The sequence below is a fragment of the Pyricularia pennisetigena genome, chromosome 2, assembly GCF_004337985.1.
Source record: "Pyricularia pennisetigena strain Br36 chromosome 2, whole genome shotgun sequence".
Taxonomy (NCBI): Eukaryota; Fungi; Ascomycota; class Sordariomycetes; order Magnaporthales; family Pyriculariaceae; genus Pyricularia; species Pyricularia pennisetigena.
Window position 1 is genome coordinate 6319670 of NC_043741.1, and position 19218 is coordinate 6338887.

The following is a 19218-nucleotide window of genomic DNA, read 5'->3' on the forward strand; positions in this document are numbered from 1 at the left end:
TCAACTATGCTTAGAGTAAAAGCCAGACATATCTAGAACCAGCACCAGTTGGGCAATAGAGCCCGCCTTGGACTTTGCGTCGGCAGATTTCTCGGCAAGGCCTTTGCAGACTGTCATAAAAACCTCTACCTTGCGTCGAAACTCCCAATACAATGACGTTTTATTTAAATGCCCCCCGGCCTCCTGCCCGCGGCAGGACCGCCCGTCACTTCCGGCGAATCGTAGAATCAGAGTGAATATGTCGTTGAGCAGCCTCAAAACAGGCTCCTGGTGCTTACGGAGCAGCAGAGCTGACATGATCTCACTGAGAAGCTCATCGTGACGACCCCGTAGCTGCTCAGGGCCGAGTACGTCTACAGCTCTGGCGGGAATTTTGTGCCCATCGGCATCAGCTCTACCGGCACACACGGTGAACTCAACATGGTCAAGCCATTCCACGAAGCGACGCCATGGACCTGCGACCCCTTCTCCGAAGAAGTGAGCAGCAATTGTGGAGACAAAGTGACGCGCCTCGAACCGGAAGCGATGCTCCACAGGGTCGCTGGATGGCTGCCCTGCATGACCACGGAAGAGCTGGTTCGAAACGAAGAGCATGCGCAACATACGAAGCAGGAGCCTGAATATCCGATCATACCGGTCGAGAGCAGCATGAGTGATGATGGGCGCCAGCGGAGCGGGCGGTTTGTACGTAAGACGAAGGAAGTCGAGCGCCTCGAGCGAGTTGGGATCCATACACTTCTCCATCTCTTCGTTGGACAGCTCCCGGATTGAAAAGCTCATGTCTCCAGGGAGAGGATCTAGATCGTGCCGACCAGGCGGGTCGCGGCTTTCCTTGATGACTCCCATGAGTGCCAAACGTAGTTCTGAGCTAGCCGGCGGCCAAGTGTCTCGACCCACCAAACGTAAGCCCATCGTCCCACCGCTTAATGCAACGCCTCTCTTGCGTTCAGCAGTATCTAGTTCCGGGTCAAAAAGGGCATGAGATAGCCGGCTGCAGAATATGCCACTACCGAAAAGATGGAACTCAAACTGAGCGTCGAGGTGATCCCGAAGGTTGTGGGCATCAAACAGTAACCGCATGCACTCTGTGTTAACAATCCTGGCTTGAGCCTGGATAACCGGCCCAAATGAGAGTCTTGGAATTAATGACCAGTGAGGTGCGAAGCTCTCAACGGGCATTGGATCACCATCAAGTCTGCCGGAGAACAAGGACTCCAACGCATCCAATGTATGACCACTGACCACGGGCGGCAAGACCGCTGGTCCGTCGAGTTGAGCGATTGATGCTAGGATTCGCTCCTCAATAATTTGCTCAGGTTCGCCAAAACAGTCGAGCTCTAGGCTGATTGTACAGCTGCTTTGTAAGGAAGTGCCATTGCTGGTGCAATGTTGTCCGTAGCTCAAAGACTTGATCTTATTGACCGTGTCAGATAGCCTCTGTTCATAAGCGAGGACCTCTAATTCCAGGCGGGTGATATCTTCCCATCTGAACATCCAGTCGAGTCCTGGTGCTTGGCTCTCGCCTAAAGTCTGTGGGCGTGAGAGTGGGTGATCGTCGTGGTACGACCAGATGAACCTGAGATTCTTGCCCGTCTCGAATAGTAGCTTGGCTACATCGTCCGGGAAAAATGATGGAACATTCTCCTCCTTCAAAAAGTAATCGGTATCTTCCAGTTCATGCTCCGTATTTCCCCCGTAAAGTAGCCTGTCGACAGTGATAAACCCCTTTCCGCGTCCTTCCTTGGAAATAGGAATGCCAGTCTCGCGCCTTAGACCAGCCCACTCCTCGGCAAACTCGAGCCAGGGTCTCGACACGGCTTGAAGTATATCCCGGGTAATGACGCGCAGGAATTCATCACCAAACTCGGCCGTGTGAGCCGCCTCGAATAACAGGGAAAGAAGCTTCTCATCGGTGGTGGATCTGGAGACTTTGGAGATGAGCCTCTTGAAATATTGAGTGGTGGACCTCAAAGGGTAGACGCCGGCCTGCATTTGTATCAACGACCTGAAGGAGTGGACTCTCGCCTCCAGCCTGGATTGAACCGCACATAGAAGTCTATCCAGGAAGTTTGCCAAAGCCACTCTGCATGGGGAGGCGTGTGATGCGTAGGATTTCTCAATAAAGTTGCGGAGAAAGCGCGTATCATTCCCACACTCCATACAGACTGAAGTCACACCCCCAAGTACTTCGGTCGAGAAGCCTGATAATCTGACATCTTTCAGGTCCTGCCGGAATGCCCTCTTTTGAGGGTCCCATGAGAAGAGTAAGGAGCCACGGCCAAGTGCGAGGGACACCAGACAACTGAGGAAATGGGAAGGGTCGAGAGCCGTATAATCTTGTCCCGGACCAGCCAAGGAAGAAATGGCGCCGGTAAAAAGTAGTTGATCGTATACTACTGGACCAGCCTCTGAGATGAAGACGGGATTTCGCGACGATTCAGGGGTGGCGTCGCCAGCATAGAAAGTCTCCCAAGTTCGCAGCTGTGGTTCATCCTTTGGTTCATGAGAAAGAGGAAGCCAAATATCTTCGAATCTTATGTCTGATTGCTCCTCAGGTTCTGATATGCTCTCGGGCTGCGAAAGTATGGATTGCGGAGGCAGGTGTTCAAGAGAAGCAGGCAGCTTGAAAATCCCATCATCTGGTAGCAGCAGACTCAGTGGTGGCGGGTTATCTATGGCCGCGTCAGAATTGTTTTGATTTTTTTCTTTTTTCTATTTGCGCATACTCGGGTCAAGAAAAATAGCCCAACTTACAATCCCCATTCAAATCCAGATGAAAGGAGCCTATTTCATCGTCATCCGGTGAGGCAACCAACTTGAGGCGCTTAGGCGATCTCCAGAAATCAGGTGTCGCAAAAACATTGGCCGAATGATCTACATTGGACATGATGAAAGCAAAACGCGAGATCGCAACGCTCTGGATTTGTGCAGAAAAAAAAAAAACCCCCCACTAGGTATCATTTATCTTAGTGTCGGCGACACTGAAAGCTCAAGGCTCGGGTTACTCCGGTGGTTGGGTCACGACTCACAACAACATCCCGCCCACTCGGGCCGTAGTAATAGGAGAATAGGTAGGGATTTAGGTAGGTGGGTGGGTAGTGGGACGCGTCGCGTTACCACGTACTAAATCAAACAAACGTCTGCCGATCCTTTCGGAGGATCCGAAATCCAGCTCTGGCGATCGGAAGTGGGGCCGAGCTGGAGCTCCATCCTCGCTCTTGTGCGAAAACGCCATTTCAAGAGGGTCAAATTGATTCAATTAAAGGCTACCAATGAATCTGGATTGTGATTTACGCTGGAGTTGGAGACTATAGATTAGCAACATACTTTAGACTCGAAGTGCTATCAACTGTCAACTCTCAAGCCTTCGACCTCCCTTTTCCGCCAGACCTTGTGCGACACTCGCGCGCGGGGGCTCGCGCAGCTACCTCACCATCACAGTCCGCAATGCCTCCCAGGAAGCGAGGCAGGTCGAGCCTCGCCGCGACGGCGGCCGCGCCCCAGGAGGACAGCGCGATGGAAATCGACACGCCCCAGCCGGCCTCGACTCCGACTACCACCACGGCTCCGACAACACACCCCACCGTCGACCTGACCAGCCCATGGACCGACGACCAGGTCGCGTCGCTCTTCAAGGGCATAATCAGATACAAACCCGCGGGTATGCACAAGCATTTCAGGATGATCGCTATCTCCGAGCATCTCAGAAAGCACGGCTTCGACCCGAACGTCCTCAAGCACACGCGCATCCCAGGCATATGGGAAAAGCTGGGGACCTTCTACAACATCGACGTTATCGACGATCGCGAGAATAACATCCTCGATGACGAGAGCCTCGAGAAGAGATGGCTCGAATTCCGCCTGCCTCCCGGGGAGTATCACGAGCTTCAAGACCAGCGACGTTATGGCATCCCGGGAGAGGACGATACGCCAGCGACCTCCCCGGCGCAATGGGATCCGGACGAGAGCCCAGGCCCGCAGCCTAACCCAAAGACTGCAGCGCCTGCAGCCCCATCGACCAAGCGTAAGCGTGGAGAGCGGCTCTCCAAAGCTCGGTCCAGCACGGTAGAGGACTCGGACGAGGAGCCAACGACTCCACCCAAAGCTGCCCGAGGTGGGAGGGGCGGTCGAAGACGAGCCAGCGCGAGAGCAAAGGCTGACAACAACGAGGAGGATGAAGAAGATGAAGAGAACGACCAGGCGGATGAGGATGGGGAGGACGATCAGGACGGAAGCGGCGATGATGACGCTGAGAACTCGAGTGAAGCTGAAGGTTCCGCGAGTGAAGAAGCAGAAGCTGCGGCGTCTACGGCAAAATCAACACGGGGCGGTCGCGGGCGGGGAAGAGGCGGCCGTGGTCGTGCGCGGGGTCGGGGAAGACGAGGTCGGGGTGGCTGATCACCCGATTGAGACCACTCTTCTTTTCTTGAACAAAACTTTGCCTCGCGGCTGTAATAATATTGTGCTACAACAGAGCGGTGCGCAAGCAAGCTATGCCTAGGTAGCATGTTAGCTACCTCAGATACCTACTTCCTTGTATTTTTACGGCATTTTGTTTTGTGGAGGTTAAGATAATTGGTTGTCCTGGATCATGGATGCCAACCCAGCGTGTAGGAGAGTTGAAAAAATAAAACGATACACTTATGATACCCTCAGAGACACTTGTTCGCTCAAGCAGTTCAGTCGACGAGACTTGAGAGCTATACGATGGTTAGCCTGAATACATGCATGTACACTTTGATAAACTTGGTACTATCTGGTCTATACTGCTTGAAGGAGCGGCAGCATTTCTTGGCTTGATCTAATATATACAGGGCTAGCACAAAAAGCGGCAGAGCCATTGGAATAACCGTCCATGGTACAGCAGCGGTACAAGGTAGCTAAGGGTATGTAGGTAAGGTATGAGGAGATAGGTACGGGGGAAAGTACATGAAGGAGTATAAGGTAGCCCCACATAATTGTGGTGAATCGACCCCGCGTCGCGCGCCCACACAAACTTATCTGGAACCCAAGCTAGCATAAGTCTTGCCTGTAAAAAGTACCAAGTGGTGTTGTTTCCTTTATTAAACGATTCGATACCTCTTGAGCCTCTCAATAGTCCGAGAATTTGATTGTCAGACGTGGACAAGACCTTACTATAATTATAATCTACGCTTCTCAAAACCACGCAGATAATCAACACAACGTTCCCAATCTGCCACCATGTCTAGGTCGGCGTTATCAAGTCAGAGGAGTCTCTCTTTGCCTGAAGAGCTCGAGAGATTGGAACAGTCCATAACCTTAACTCTTCAGGGTCTGTTTCCCAATTGGAGGTTGAGCCCGAGGGCATTCACATCTTAGCTAACGTGATGCACCACTAGAAATTGATAGCAACTTCAGCAAAGCTCACAGGATAATCACCACCAGTATATTGCCTTTGGTAGAGCAGTATGGCGAGCACTCCAAAGCCGTTTGGGAAGCTTCCATGGTGAGCCGAACCGTTTTTTCCCTTTTGTTCTTCTCCATTTGGTTACCCTTTTACTCTTCCCTCCCCTCTTTGTGGCCTCTTTAAACTCAGATCACGGCTGATGAATACTTTTGCCATGTATCAAGTTCTGGAAGCAATTTTTTGAAGCTTCTGCCAACGTGTCTCTGTCAGGCTATGAAGAGCTTGCAAACGATGATGAGCCATCCTCGGCTATAGAGGAGTCCACCGTGAACGATGACACTATTGTCACTGCTCCTGATGAGAATGCAACCCCACGGCCTCGAAGCTCTGGATACGAGGAGTCGACGGTTGAAGAGGACAATGGTGATATGTCGCTCCTCACCGACGATGGAGCCGGCGATCTGTCCGGTAGCACTCCTCGCCCGCCAGCCACAAAAAACATTGTACGACCATCAACCCAATCGTCGACATCTCAGCCCCGTTTCGCAGGTCTATCCTCCCCATACGAGGCTATGAAGCGTGAGATGATGCGAGAGGCGGATCAGCCCCAGGGTGGTGATTATGAGGATGAAGAGTCTTCAGCATTTGACGAGTCCGAGTCCGAGCTCATCTTCCGCCAAAAGACGGCGCGCCTGCCAGACATGACAATGTCACCGCAAGAATTCCTTGCCCGAGTGGCACAGGATTCGCCTGAGAAAGGTGGCCCTGCCAAAGACCGCCTGCTTCACCGCGTGCTCGATAAGAACTACCGCCTTCAGGCGACGCCGCACCGTGCCATGACGCGCGGTACGTCACCGGTGAGATGGAAGATTACCGGCAACGAAAAGGCCGGATCGGGCAGCGGGAAGGGGGCTGAACAGCCGGAGCGCCAGCCCTGGGAGGACAGCCCCATGTCAAGTCCTGAGATGGCACCGCCGACACTGCGCAGCGCTGCCTTTATGTCACCTGTCCGCACCACACATCGCACTGGTGGTAAGCTCGAAGCTGTGTTGGCTGGACCCAGAACTCCTGGAGTTAGTGTACAGACTCCGCGAATGGGTCGCAAAACACGAGACGTATCCCAGATGCAGGCAGACCAGCACAAGGAAAAGACCCCGGCCAGGGAAGAGGACGAGATCACTTGGGAGAGCGACAGTGACGACGAGTTGTATGCGGGGATGAGTCCGCCAAAGACTATACAATTTGCTCTTCCTGCTTCTCGCCTTTTGCAAACACCAGGTTAGTCTCTAATGCGATCCCGGTTTGAAGCTTCAGCTTATTAACTGGTATGACTTCTTTTTTTTTTTTTTTTTTTCAGCTCGAGAGGCTAGCAAGCGCATTGTAGAGGACATACTCCTTACCGCTGGCGCTGCCCCTGACGAATCATCCGAGTACAGCCCGACAATAGTCAAGATGAACGCCAACATCCTCGACGATTCTTTTTGAAGCCATACGACAGTGGAGACAGCGTCATGTAGAGGTCTAGCCCAGCATCGCCAGTAAAACATCAAGTGCCATCGATTATTTATCTAGCAAAGTATGTACGAAAGGGGCAGTCCCCATTAAAACGCTTTGTGGTACCTCATTCACAAATTATTGTCACCACGACGACGTCAACTCCTGTGTGACGAGCAAACTCCCCCCATCTTTGTGTGTTGCAATTCCAACTCGGCAACCTGTGTGTAACAGCTGCTACCGCGTAACTTGTTTTTGTTTTCGGCGATGAAAGTGCAAGTTGGTTTTCTGACTTGGACCTTGTGGTCTTCCTGCATACCCATGCCGACTAGAGGTTGATGTTCATCTGGGCACGCAAGATACTGGCAGAATCTGTGACCTTCTTGCGGTCTGCGCTGTCTTTCTTGCTCTTGGAGGGGTCGGTCTGGTCCTTGAGAGGCTTGGTGGTGCTAGCAGCAGTCGAGGATGACATGATGGATGCGGCATCATCCTTGGTAGCTGCCGCGGCGTTCTGGGATGCTTGGTCTAATCGCGTTTAGGTCAGAAGGTGTTCTTGGCTCATTGAACTTTCTTCTCCTGAATTATCTTGGCCGCGTGCACTTACTGTTGGACATGGTGGTGGTTGTAATATCTGATTTGGAAGGATAAGGGGTTGAATGGTTTAGAGAACAGAGATAATCTGATTGGGTTATTTTGATGTATTGCTTGGTATGGATGTTTGGATGCTTATGCTTGAATGTTTCCCAGAATATGAGATCACATCGTGAGAGTACCTGCTTAGTTCTTATACATTCTTGCTATGCCCCCTTCCCTCCCTCCATCACCCGATACAAAGCCTGGATAAAAAAAAACGCATTTCCATCAGTGCTGACGCGGTGGGACACGCATCGAGACATCGGTTCGCAAGCCCTTCAGGATGCGTATAGTCGCAAAGGCTGTCGAGGCCGACAAGGGGGTACCAACGATTTGAGCTTAGCGTCAAGAAACCACCGTAACATTCCTCAGCGACTGAGCCACACTTGCTCATATTTAAAAAAAGAAAGACGGGTTTGTAAGCTTTCAAGGGTTCGTCCCACAAAACGAGGTGCAGCCGACGAACCGAAGTTGTTTCGCCAAGCCCAAAGGGCAGCAAAATGTGACTCATATTCAAGAGAGTCGTCATCATATGGAATTTTCACCGAAAATGGTCTTTGGGATTTCAAGCTTATTTCTTATTTGAACTTGTCAGTGGGTCACAATATGCCTGGCCTTTGTTTATCAAACAAGGGGGAAACCCCCCACAAATCTGGTGTAACCCACGACGTGTTGCTCGCATGCTTTCCCTCTACTTTGTGACGCAGGCCGGATGACATTATACGTGCAGTAGACCGAATCGGGTAGGTGACGCGCCTCTTCGTGTCTATTCGGTGTAAGTAGGGCCAGATGGGTGACGAGGAAAATGTGGAAGGCTGCCAGTTTCGGCAGCCTTTTCCCCGCATGCAATAGGCGAGCAACGCTGTACACGACGACGATTGTTTATCGAGATCCCAAATTCGATCCTCACAGCGTGCAACCGTCCTCGGGCACTTTATCTTCAATCATATTTTTGTACCATTCCCAGAGAACCTGATTGTTCACCTACATAGCTGGCTATACAGTCTACACCTACCTATCTGCTTACTCAAGTATTTACCTGCGTAAATATTCCTATCAAAAACACCAGCTAGGAATATGTGTTGGTGGCCAGCGGTAGATTTCAAGGGAGAGATTCAGGCTACTTATCATGATATGTATAGAAATAAAGAGTTCACAAAGCGCATGTTTTCGCTACTCGCGTTGAGTAAACCAGACCTGTAGGCGACCATGACCTATAATGTTGCCTTGCTACTTTCATCAGTTATGGTTCATTTTGAGACTCGAGGAGGCCTGTATTTAGTAACAAAATGCAACGGTCGAGAATTCATCCAGCGTAAGCAGGCAAGGCGAAATAAACTTTAGAGACAAGACAAATGGACACAAGACACTTCCAAACGCTGTTTCTCTGCCACGGATCCTTTGTAAGCGCTTCTTCGTGGAAGAACAAGAGTCGGTTGATCAGCTTGTCCTTCATCGAATGGATACTGAGAGTTAAATCCGAAACGCATGTCATTGAATGGCGAACGTGACTGCAATTTGTGGCCCAAAGAAGAAAATACATGCAAGCATGGACGGCGATCATTGGAATTGCGGCCAAGACGGGATGCTGGATTGAGTCCCTAACCCCAGGCGTGAAGACCTGGAGCGGCTGAAGGTGGAGATTGCGCCTAGGTATGCATAGATCGCGATTTCTCGCCTGACTTCCTCAAGCCTTCCCGCGCATGAAAGAAAAGCTCTGCGATCGTCACTTATACGGTATAGACGACGAAGGTGATGTAATTACTGTGTGCCCTGGTGCTTTGGAAGAAGAGTCTGAGTGTGGAACCGGGCTCATGAAATGGCCAGTATTGCTCCAAGGTTGTACTGTATTGTAACAACGAAACCACGGCGTAGAGAACTTTGACGCGGTCGTTGTGCTCAGACAGACAATCCAGAGAGTGTTGACCCCAAGCCAGTTGAAATTTGAGAGCTATATCAAGTAGAGATATAATGAAGGCAAATTGAATCCATGTTAACCACGCTATAGTAGCTGTTCGGAGTATCCCAGTCAACTGAATGATGTAAATGATGTAAATGATGAATGATGAATGAATTAAATGGCTTAGTTAATTGAGCCGCGAAGCCCAACTCATCAAAGATGGGTTTTGCCTCAAGGTGGGGCATTAGCAAGCATGGGCTCCTCATTCTCATTGGTGGCAAGCACAGACCATGATTTCTTGGCCTTCGCGGCGCGGCTGACCAGGTCGTTGGTGGTGGCCGCTGCCTTGCCTGCCTGATAGAACCGACGACGCACTTCGATTTGTCTTTAGGCCAAGATACAAACTCAACTTTTTGGTTTTTCCGACCAGCCAACTCATCTGGAGTCTAGACACCTGTCCCAAATATCTTGGGAATCGCATGTGACTCTGTCGTCGCCATAGTCCGGCCGAGTAGAATTGATCGCCGTCCTTGACGATAAACAGCCATCTCTCCGGTAAACGGCTGCATCTCGAAGCTCCCCACCTTACCTAGGTACTCACGATACGATCTCCGCCGCATCTCGAGCAGCCGTAGCAGGCCACCCTGCTTTCGCACACCCAACAGTGGCACATCCATTCCGGAACTTTCGAAAAACAGTCGCATCTCATTGTCACTGGCGTCCCGGCCATTCGCGTTTTCTCGAATCGGCAACCATCTTGTCCCCGCGCTCGGGTTCGGACACCGCGTGCATCCGACCTCAGCTTATCGAATACCGAAGAACAAGAACAACCCGTTCCCATGATGGCGCCAGCCTCACGGGCACCGCTGGGCGTCGGGTCCGGTCGGGATGACATCGAAGTCACGTACGTACGAAACTCCGCATCGGTCGCGCCTGCGTGCCCCGCCTCCGAACCGGCAATGCTCCCAGAAGTGACATCTAATCCTTAACTGGGTCTCATAACAGGTGGAACTACCTACAGAATGGAATCACCAGGATCATGAACAACTTACAAGATGGCATGACTATGGAGACGGTAAGCCTCATACCTTGTGAATTTCAGTCATGATGGACCTCGCTAACCGACGTCATCACTCTAGTACATGGGTATCTATACGTGAGTTTTCGAGAGGAGATTCGTTCGCTTGAACAACATGCTAATCACAATCTGCAGCTCCGTACACAATTTCTGCACCTCACAGAAGGCTCTTGGCTTTTCAAATTCGCCTGGCCCTCCAGCAGCTGCGCATAGAGGAGGTAAGCTAGCCAGCAGCAATCGTAGGCCGACGACGAGATTGTGCTAATCATTTCCAGCGCATCTTCTTGGTGAGGATCTCTACAAGAAGCTTATGAAATACCTAAGCGATCATCTCGAGGACCTGCTCGTCCAGTCCAAAGCCCACACCGGCGAGGCCCTGCTTAGCTTCTACATAAGAGAATGGGATAGATACACGACCGCAGCCAAGTACATCCACCACCTCTTCCGATACCTTAACCGCCACTGGGTAAAGCGCGAGATCGACGAGGGAAAGAAGCACATTTTTGATGTTTACACACTGCATCTGGTCCAGTGGAAGAATGTCTTGTTCGATAAGGTTCACGAGAAGGTAATGGACGCCGTCCTTGCGTTGGTCGAGAGGCAACGGAACGGGGAGACCATAGAGTATGGTCAGATCAAGCAGATCTTAGACTCCATGGTCTCGTTGGGCCTGGACGAGAACGACGCTTCCAAAACCACGCTCGACTGCTACCGTTTCCACTTCGAGAAGCCTTTTATCGCCGCTACTGAAGCATACTACCAAAAGGAGAGCCGCGCATTCGTCGCGGAGAATACTGTGGTTGAGTACATGAAGAAGGCAGAGGCGCGTTTGGAAGAGGAGGAGGAGCGAGTGCGAATGTACCTTCATCCAGACATTGCTGTGGCTCTCAAGCGGTGCTGTAATACTGCCTTGATTGCCGACCACTCAGCGATTCTCAGGGACGAATTCCAGGTACTGTTGGATAACGACCGCGAGGATGATATGGCGAGGATGTACAACCTTTTAGCTCGAATCAGTGACGGCCTCGATCCACTGCGTCAGAAGTTCGAAGCCCATGTGCGACAAGCTGGCCTTACTGCCGTGGCAAAGGTTGCATCTGGTCAGGGCGAGAAGCTGGAGCCAAAAGTGTATGTGGATGCACTGCTCGAAGTCCACACCCAATACCAGGGCCTGGTCAAGCGCGCATTCAACGACGAGCCAGAATTCACACGATCCCTCGACAACGCCTGCCGAGAGTTTGTCAACCGGAACGACGTCTGCAAGTCCGGATCCAACAAGTCCCCTGAGCTGCTTGCCAAGTACACGGATGTTCTCCTTCGCAAGAGCGGCAGTGCCGTTGAGGAGGAGGAGCTGGAGAACACGTTGAGCCAGATAATGACTGTCTTCAAGTACATCGAAGACAAGGACGTCTTCCAAAAGTTCTACTCTCGCATGCTGGCCCGTCGTCTCGTGCATACCAACTCATCCTCGGATGACGCAGAGACAAGCATGATTAGCAAACTGAAGGAGGCATGCGGCTTCGAGTATACCAACAAGCTGCAACGCATGTTCCAGGACATGCAGATTTCGAAAGATCTCAACACGGGTTTCCGTGAACATGCCGAAAAGTCCGAGATGAAGGTTTTGGACTCACAATACGCTATCCTCGGAACTGGCTTTTGGCCACTGCAAGTCCCTAATACTGCCTTTAACCCGCCGGCGGCCATTTTCGAGGACTGCGAACGGTTCACGCGTTTCTACAAGAACAAGCACGACGGCAGAAAGCTCACTTGGCTCTGGCAGCTATGCAAAGGTGAGGTTCGAGCGACCTACTGCAAGCAGAGCAAGGCGCCGTATACCTTCCAGGTGTCCATGTACCAGATGGCGATCCTTTTGATGTTCAACGACAGCGACCGTCATACGCACGAGGACATAGCATCCACGACTTCTATGAACAGCGAGACCTTGGACCCTGTACTAGGACTCCTGCTCAAAGCCAGGGTCCTTCTGGCCGACAGCGACAAGCCCGGCCCAGGAACGACATACAGCCTGAATTACGACTTCAAGAGCAAGAAAGTTCGTGTCAACCTCAACATTGGATTGAAGACAGAGCAGAAGCAGGAAGAGGTAGAGACAAACAAGACAATTGAGGAAGACCGAAAGCTTCTTCTCCAGGTCAGTAATCTGCTCGCAATCTTCTTTGACTGTGTGCCAATGTCTGCTTGTGATGCTAACATCAAGCTGTTTCGTGATAGTCGGCCATTGTGCGCATTATGAAGGCTCGTAAACGTATGAAGCACAACCAGCTGGTTAGCGAGACCATCGGTCAGATCAAGGGGAGGTTTGTGCCCAAGATTCCGGATATCAAGAAGTGTATTGAGATTCTTTTGGACAAAGAATACCTGGAGCGTCTGGAGGATGACGAGCTTGGCTACCTGGCCTGATCGAAGCAAGGGATCAAGGGAGCTTTGCGGCCAACACTCGTAATGGATGCTATTACATGGATTCGACAAGTCTGCGGGTTTTTAGTGGGTGTGCGCTTGCTTGGTATACTATTACCATTGAAGGTTCTATGATACAAGCGATGCATGGGGTATGAAATCGTTGAGGATATGGGATCACGGCAAGGAAGCCAGGAAATGACGGAGGTCAGGAAACATCTCTCTAGGCGGAACATACACTCGCAATCAGCATTGCAAGTTTGTACTTGAATACCCAAAATTGCTACATTTGTGGCTATTACTTTTGAGGGTCGCTATATACTCGTACCGAGTATCAATATCTGTTGCACTAAAAAAACACAGCCAAAAGACGAAAAGCTCCCGTCAATGACTAATGCCTGTGACTTTGGTAAATATAGCCTGCAACAATATTAGTTTTCCACTAGGCTTTCGTAGTAGCTCCGCTGATTTTAGAGGGATGAGGCCTGTCGAGTGGAGTAGGATTAAATGTAGGTTGATTGTAATTGCAATTTCTCCATGCAGCCGACAGTTTGTTTAGAACTCCTTCTCAAGTAGTCGATTCTCTCTATTGTTAGTGATTTGAGTACCTGTTGGCTTTGAAACTCAAATCATCAGGATGTGAATAACAACCAATTTTGTAGATACTTGAAGGCTCACATTTCCGCGGTCTTATCGGGTGCCCCAAAAGTGAGTGCTGATCATAAAAATTAACATGTGTTTGACAAATGGCTCTCTTTTTTTTTTTTTTTTTTACCCTCACCCTTGAATGAAAGAGTCAGTCGTGCATGAATCATCTAGGTTGATCAGCTAGAAGCGGAGGGAATACGAAGGCGAAATTGAGAAGCAAAAAAAAAAAAAAAAAAAAAAAAAAAAAAAGCTCTGTAAAATATACTTCGTACCTCATACCTTGCACCTACTTACAGGTCCTACTTCGTTCATAACCTGCTTAAGCTTCGTATCTACGTAGAATATGCTCTTGAGTCTACCGTAGGTCTAGACCAAACCCCACAGGTGCCAAGGGTTTTGTCGAGGACATGGTACTACACAGATGCACATACCACATAAACGCTTAGCATCCCCAAGTTCTTGGTTTTGTCTACCGACAAAGGCCAAGACTGTTTGCCTTGGCTTTTACCTAAAGCTTGGCGTTTGATCGGACCCTGCGAGGTCTCATAAGAGTTACCTACCGGAAGGTGTTCGTGCAAACTTGCCCTTCAAGCACAAAATCATACCTTATTTCGTTTCGCTTATTGCCAGGGAATTCTCCGCAATCTTGGTCTAAGGGGAAGTGCCTCGTTTGATTTGGCACATGTGTGGGGCCGAGAGCCCGTGTCTCCTTTCTGCTGCGAAAACAAAGAGAACGAGGCAATTAATGCCCCGAACTTATGGGAACGGAGACCATCCGGGAAGTCGAGTATGGACCAAGGCAGACCCGGGTCTTGGAAGAACAATGAATGACCTCCTGCTCGGTTAGCTTTTTGGTGTCGTTTTTGGAAGAGGACCCTCCCGACTCCGTATCCGACTGCCCGTGTCCCAACGATTGGTGAATGAGCGACGACGGGGATGCCATGTCATATCATCTGTGAAAGAGAATGACTTGATGCACCACCAGCCCCCATATGCACCCGCTTGTCGTTACACATACCACACATTGAGGAGGAGGGGCGGAGCCGTAAGCAACATGCGCATGGCGCCTACGGTCTATCGCGTATAAAACACCAAAGGACGTCGTCGTAGGGGCTTGGGAGTAGATTCTCGAGAGGTAAGCCCGCCAGCTGCAGGGACTTATTTTTTCTGTGCCACGCGACGCAGCTGTGCCTGGTATGCAGCAAAATGGCCTGGTCCAGGCCCTCTGGGTTGTCGAAAAGCTTGACCTTTCCTGATTTGGAAGTTTGTGCACAAAAGAACAAAAAGAATCATCCAAGCCCCGCCGCTCTCCTTCTTCCCCCCCTGCGGCTTAGGGACCACACATCACACCCACCAAAGGGGGCTTGTCAATCGGACTTGGCGGGTGGTCCCAGAACTTGGCGATGGGTGCTGATCTAAAAACAAAATCCTGGCGCAGTCAGTCAGCTGTGGGTGCAGTCAGATTTCAAATAATCCTATGCCGTTCTCAGGGCTGTCAGTATGTTATCAGGCTATTGCAGCTGACAATTCCAAGGAATGACACCATGGCACTTTCAATATTGTCATTCTTGATGTGATCTTTTTGTGTGTTTGCACCGTTTTTTTTTCTTTTTCTTTTTTCACTCGGGAATATCATTAGTCTCCTTTCCAACCCGAGGTACAACGAATTTGCATTTGTGCGTTATGTTATGCATACGTAAATGTACCTAAATATTCTTTTTTTAATTTCCGAGCTACCTAATTTTGCTAGAATACTGACTGGACCTGTGATTGTTGCTGCGCTCTCGCCTGGAATCCAAATTTGGCGCTGCCCAAAAAGCTTAGCTTCAAGGCTGCCGAGTTGTGACCAATGGTGAAGGCCTGTAGACCCACAACATTATGTTTTCGGGGGTTCAGTCGAGCGTCCAGCATATTTCCCCTTTGTTTGTCTTACCCCCCCAACCCCTTCACTATCCGACGAAACCAGATTTTTTTGCGCCGGCTCATTTTCTTCGCGCTGGTCGAAACGCTCGCAATGACCATTGATTGATAATTCCGATGGTCGGATTGATTCAAATCTCCTCGGGGCTACCTTGTACCAAAATCAGGAAATGCGGCATCATGGCAGCAAAGCAAGTGCCGTCGACAACTGTCACCATACCTGCCCTATTCGTCAAGAGTACTATCTCCGTGCAAACCCATGGAAATTGGCCTGGTGTCTTGGGTTTTTTTTCTTAGTCTTTTCTCGATTTTCTAGTTTGCATGTTTGCGCAACCCCCACTGATCTCAGGCGGTTCGTTGGATGGGCAAAAGCCAGTCCCTTTCGTTTCCATACCACCATATCTCACATACACATTTAATACTCGCCCACGATTTATGCCTCTACCCAGGAGATACAAACACGCGAGCGAACCAATTCCCTTCACTCAGGCATCATAACCCACCCACTCCTCACCACTAGACGTGCCAGTTTCACTGTCGGAGGTGAATAAACGCAGAAATTTGTCCAAACTCAAGCGGGTTTGAAAGCTTTCTGCAGCTGCTGCGCTCACTGATGCTGCCAAGTTGGGCTAACACTAGGGATCCACAACCGTCGAGCCCCGGGGCCTGCGACACACGCACGTCCACAACTCGTCTCGACCACCCCAGGGGGGTGTATCCCTGCTTGCGCCACCGTTCTAGATTCCTGTTCCTGGATTCATATACCGCGTCCACCCCAGATGAGAGAGCTACCGTCACAATGGCGTTGCCTCAGTTTTACGCACATTGTCTTCCTGGGCTTCTTCATGGCTCTCTTACATCTTTTCTTGCTCTTGTCGAGTTTGGTGAGCTTAGCCCAACAAGCCGAGCTTGCCGACTATGTCTTCACAAGTACCGGTTCCGAAGGCGGAGGGAACACATTCCCTGGCGTGTCAGAGCCCTTCGGTATGGTGAAGCTCGGCCCTGATGTATTCCAGGACAGGGTTGATAGCTACTCGGGCTACTTGGCCAATGGCAAAATCAAGGCATTCAGCATGCTTCACCTCAGTGGCACCGGCGGAGCTCCCAAGTACGGTGTCGTGGCTCAGATGCCAGTAGTAGGAAATGTTGCCAACCCCCTCGACGACTACATGGCAGCACGAGATGCGCCCGACATGACAGAGATCGGCTACTACAAGTCACGCCTAGCGACTGGGATCACGGTGGAGCTGGCAGCCTCTTCTAGGGCTGGCATGCTTCAGTACACTTTTCCTTCTTCCGGTCCGACCCCCCGAAATGTCATCGTCGACGTCTCGCACGTTCTTCCCTCGTACAGGGGCATGGGACTAGGCCAGAGGTATCTCGGGGGCAGCATCAGCGTGGATAGAGACGACTCGGGAAGGGTGAAATATAGGGGATCCGGCTCCTACGACAACGGATGGAATCGAGCTCCCAAATGGACCGTCTATTTCTGCGGCACTTTCAACTCTTCTGCTACCTTCAAGACGTTTCTAGGCACCAACTCTACCGGCAACACATTGTCCAACTTGTCGAGTGACAACAAGGTTGAATCGCTCAACCGCCTGGGAGCCGTCTTCACCTTTGACGCCGTCAACGTGGTATCGCGCGTGGGCGTTTCGTTCATTTCAGAGGACCAAGCATGCACAAACTTGGATCAGCAGATCCCCGAAAGCATGTCGATCTTGCAACTGCGACAGAAAACAAGGGACATTTGGAACACTGATGTCCTCTCTAGAGTGACTTCCAACGACAAAAACACCACCAAGTTGCAGCATCTATACACCTCCATGTACTTCATGCATCTGATGCCAATCAACAAAACCGGAGAAAACCCAGAATGGAAATCGACCGAACCATACTACGATGATATATTTACCCTTTGGGATCTGGTAAGTCCTGGAGGATCTGTGTGAAAAAATAGTATGTTTATTGACAAATCCTGTAGTTTCGCTGCACCACCGCTCTTCTCCATGTCTTTCAGCCCAAAGTTTACGAGGAATTCATTCGATCTTTGATTGACACCTGGCGCCACGAGGGTTACTTGCCCGATGCTCGGTCTTCTTTTTTCAATGGTGCGATACAGGGCGGAACCAACGCGGACACGGTTCTCGCCGACGCTTATGTTAAGGGCGTCCGTGGCCAAATTAACTGGGAAGATGGGTTTGCCGCCATGGTCAAAGACGCCGAGGTTGTTCCGGCGTTGAACGACGACCCTCGTGACAAGACAGGTTCAACCAAGGAAGGAAGAGGAGCGTTACTCGATTGGAAAGAGCGCGGATTTCTCTCTACCAAGTTCAAGAGATCTGTGAGCCGCGCGGTAGAGTATTCCCAGAATGATTTTGGCCTTTCACAGGTCGCCAAGGGCTTGGGAAAGTCGGCAGAGGCTGAAAAGTACATGAAGCGATCGCGACAATGGAGGAATCATTGGAATAAGGACATGAACGCACTTGGGTTCTCTGGTTTCCTTGGACCACGGGGTGAAGATGGGCACTTTCAGGAGCAGGACCCCTTGAGTTGTCGCGGCTGCTATTGGGGTGACGATTGTAAGTCATGAACATCCCTCGACGCTTGCACGTATGACTGACCGCTGACATCAAAACAGACTATGAAGCATTGCCATGGGAGTATACTTTTGGGCCTCACCATGACATGAACACATTGATTGACTACTCAGGGGGTCCCCGGAGATTTGCAAGCCGTCTTCAGATGACTTTCGAGCCCAACGTCGTTCCCAGGGGCCACGAGAGATTTAACAAGATGATCTTCGACCCCGGCAATGAGCCAAGCTTCACAACCCCCTATCTTTACAACTTCGTGGGCCGTCAGGATCTGACAGTCAACACCACACGCCACATCGGAAAGACTTATTATGGCGTTCGGCCTAACGGCTTGCCGGGCAACAGTGATGCCGGCGCCATGGAGTCGTGGATTCTTTGGGTTATGCTGGGTCTTTACCCCATGACAGGTCAGACCACTTTTCTCATCGGCTCACCCTGGCTTGACGATATCACAATTTCATTGGGTGACGGAAAGTCCCTTCAAATCACTTCCACGGGCGGCTCTGAGTCCTCGTTCTACGTTCAAAGTCTCAGAGTCAACGGGAAGAACTGGACGAAGACTTGGGTTACCTGGGACGACATATTTGCTAAGGGCGGAAAGCTCGAGTTCACCCTTGGCCCAGAGCCATCCAACTTTGGTGCCTCCGGCTCCGAGAACCCACCGCCTCCTAGCCCAGCGAGCGAGTCCAAATCGGGAGAAACTTACATGGGTGACTTGGGTGGCTACTCTCCCAATATGAATGACGGCCGTCCGTCGTGGCTTATTCCTGTGGCTGTCACGGTTCCTGTGGTCGTCGTGGCGGCACTCGCCATCTGTGTTGCTTTCTTCTTCATCCGCAGGCGTCGTGCAGCCGCCACGCAGAAGGCGTTGTTCTCCGGCTCGGGCACTCCCGAGTCCGGAGCCGGATCTCTCACACCAACGAATCAAGCAGTTGATGCTTCCAAGAAGAACATACAGGTCGAGGTTGTGAAGGTGTCGCCGCTAGACTCAACTCACAGTGACAATCTAGACCAGCTACCTCCACCTGTCGTCAACAGGTGAACGCGCACGGTTGGTTTCTCTGATTTCATTCGTACATATCCGAAAAATTTCCCCCTCTGAACATACCCACCCTATTGGCATGCATTACTCTTCTACTGCCATTTGCTATTTGTCTCC

At 50.8% G+C, this 19218-nt stretch overlaps 6 protein-coding genes across 6 annotated transcripts; 3 read left to right on the forward strand and 3 right to left on the reverse strand.

Moving 5' to 3' along the window:
- Positions 1 to 2887, reverse strand: PpBr36_01774 (uncharacterized protein; the record flags this gene model as incomplete). The annotated part of the gene is made up of 2 exons (XM_029888958.1): positions 1 to 2672; positions 2755 to 2887. The coding sequence occupies 2 exons, from the start codon at positions 2885 to 2887 to the stop codon at positions 1 to 3; spliced, it is 2805 nt and encodes a 934-aa protein (XP_029751820.1).
- A 446-nt stretch (positions 2888 to 3333) lies between these two features.
- Positions 3334 to 6853, forward strand: PpBr36_01775 (uncharacterized protein; the record flags this gene model as incomplete). The annotated part of the gene is made up of 4 exons (XM_029888959.1): positions 3334 to 4384; positions 5361 to 5467; positions 5593 to 6646; positions 6726 to 6853. Coding segments are annotated over 4 exons (2340 nt in total), but the record flags the coding sequence as incomplete, so codon positions are not given.
- Positions 6854 to 7190: 337 nt separating this feature from the next.
- PpBr36_01776 (uncharacterized protein) lies at positions 7191 to 7476 on the reverse strand (the record flags this gene model as incomplete). Its single annotated transcript, XM_029888960.1, has 2 exons — positions 7191 to 7387; positions 7467 to 7476. The coding sequence occupies 2 exons, from the start codon at positions 7474 to 7476 to the stop codon at positions 7191 to 7193; spliced, it is 207 nt and encodes a 68-aa protein (XP_029751818.1).
- Positions 7477 to 9626: 2150 nt separating this feature from the next.
- Positions 9627 to 10072, reverse strand: PpBr36_01777 (uncharacterized protein; the record flags this gene model as incomplete). Its single annotated transcript, XM_029888961.1, has 2 exons — positions 9627 to 9769; positions 9997 to 10072. The coding sequence occupies 2 exons, from the start codon at positions 10070 to 10072 to the stop codon at positions 9627 to 9629; spliced, it is 219 nt and encodes a 72-aa protein (XP_029751606.1).
- A 162-nt stretch (positions 10073 to 10234) lies between these two features.
- On the forward strand, positions 10235 to 12897 carry PpBr36_01778 (uncharacterized protein; the record flags this gene model as incomplete). Its single annotated transcript, XM_029888962.1, has 6 exons — positions 10235 to 10299; positions 10401 to 10470; positions 10535 to 10551; positions 10609 to 10691; positions 10749 to 12628; positions 12709 to 12897. The coding sequence occupies 6 exons, from the start codon at positions 10235 to 10237 to the stop codon at positions 12895 to 12897; spliced, it is 2304 nt and encodes a 767-aa protein (XP_029751828.1).
- A 3344-nt stretch (positions 12898 to 16241) lies between these two features.
- PpBr36_01779 (uncharacterized protein) lies at positions 16242 to 19101 on the forward strand (the record flags this gene model as incomplete). The annotated part of the gene is made up of 3 exons (XM_029888963.1): positions 16242 to 17390; positions 17447 to 18044; positions 18104 to 19101. 3 exons carry the CDS (start codon positions 16242 to 16244, stop codon positions 19099 to 19101), a joined length of 2745 nt encoding a protein of 914 aa, XP_029751827.1.
- Positions 19102 to 19218: the final 117 nt, after the last annotated feature.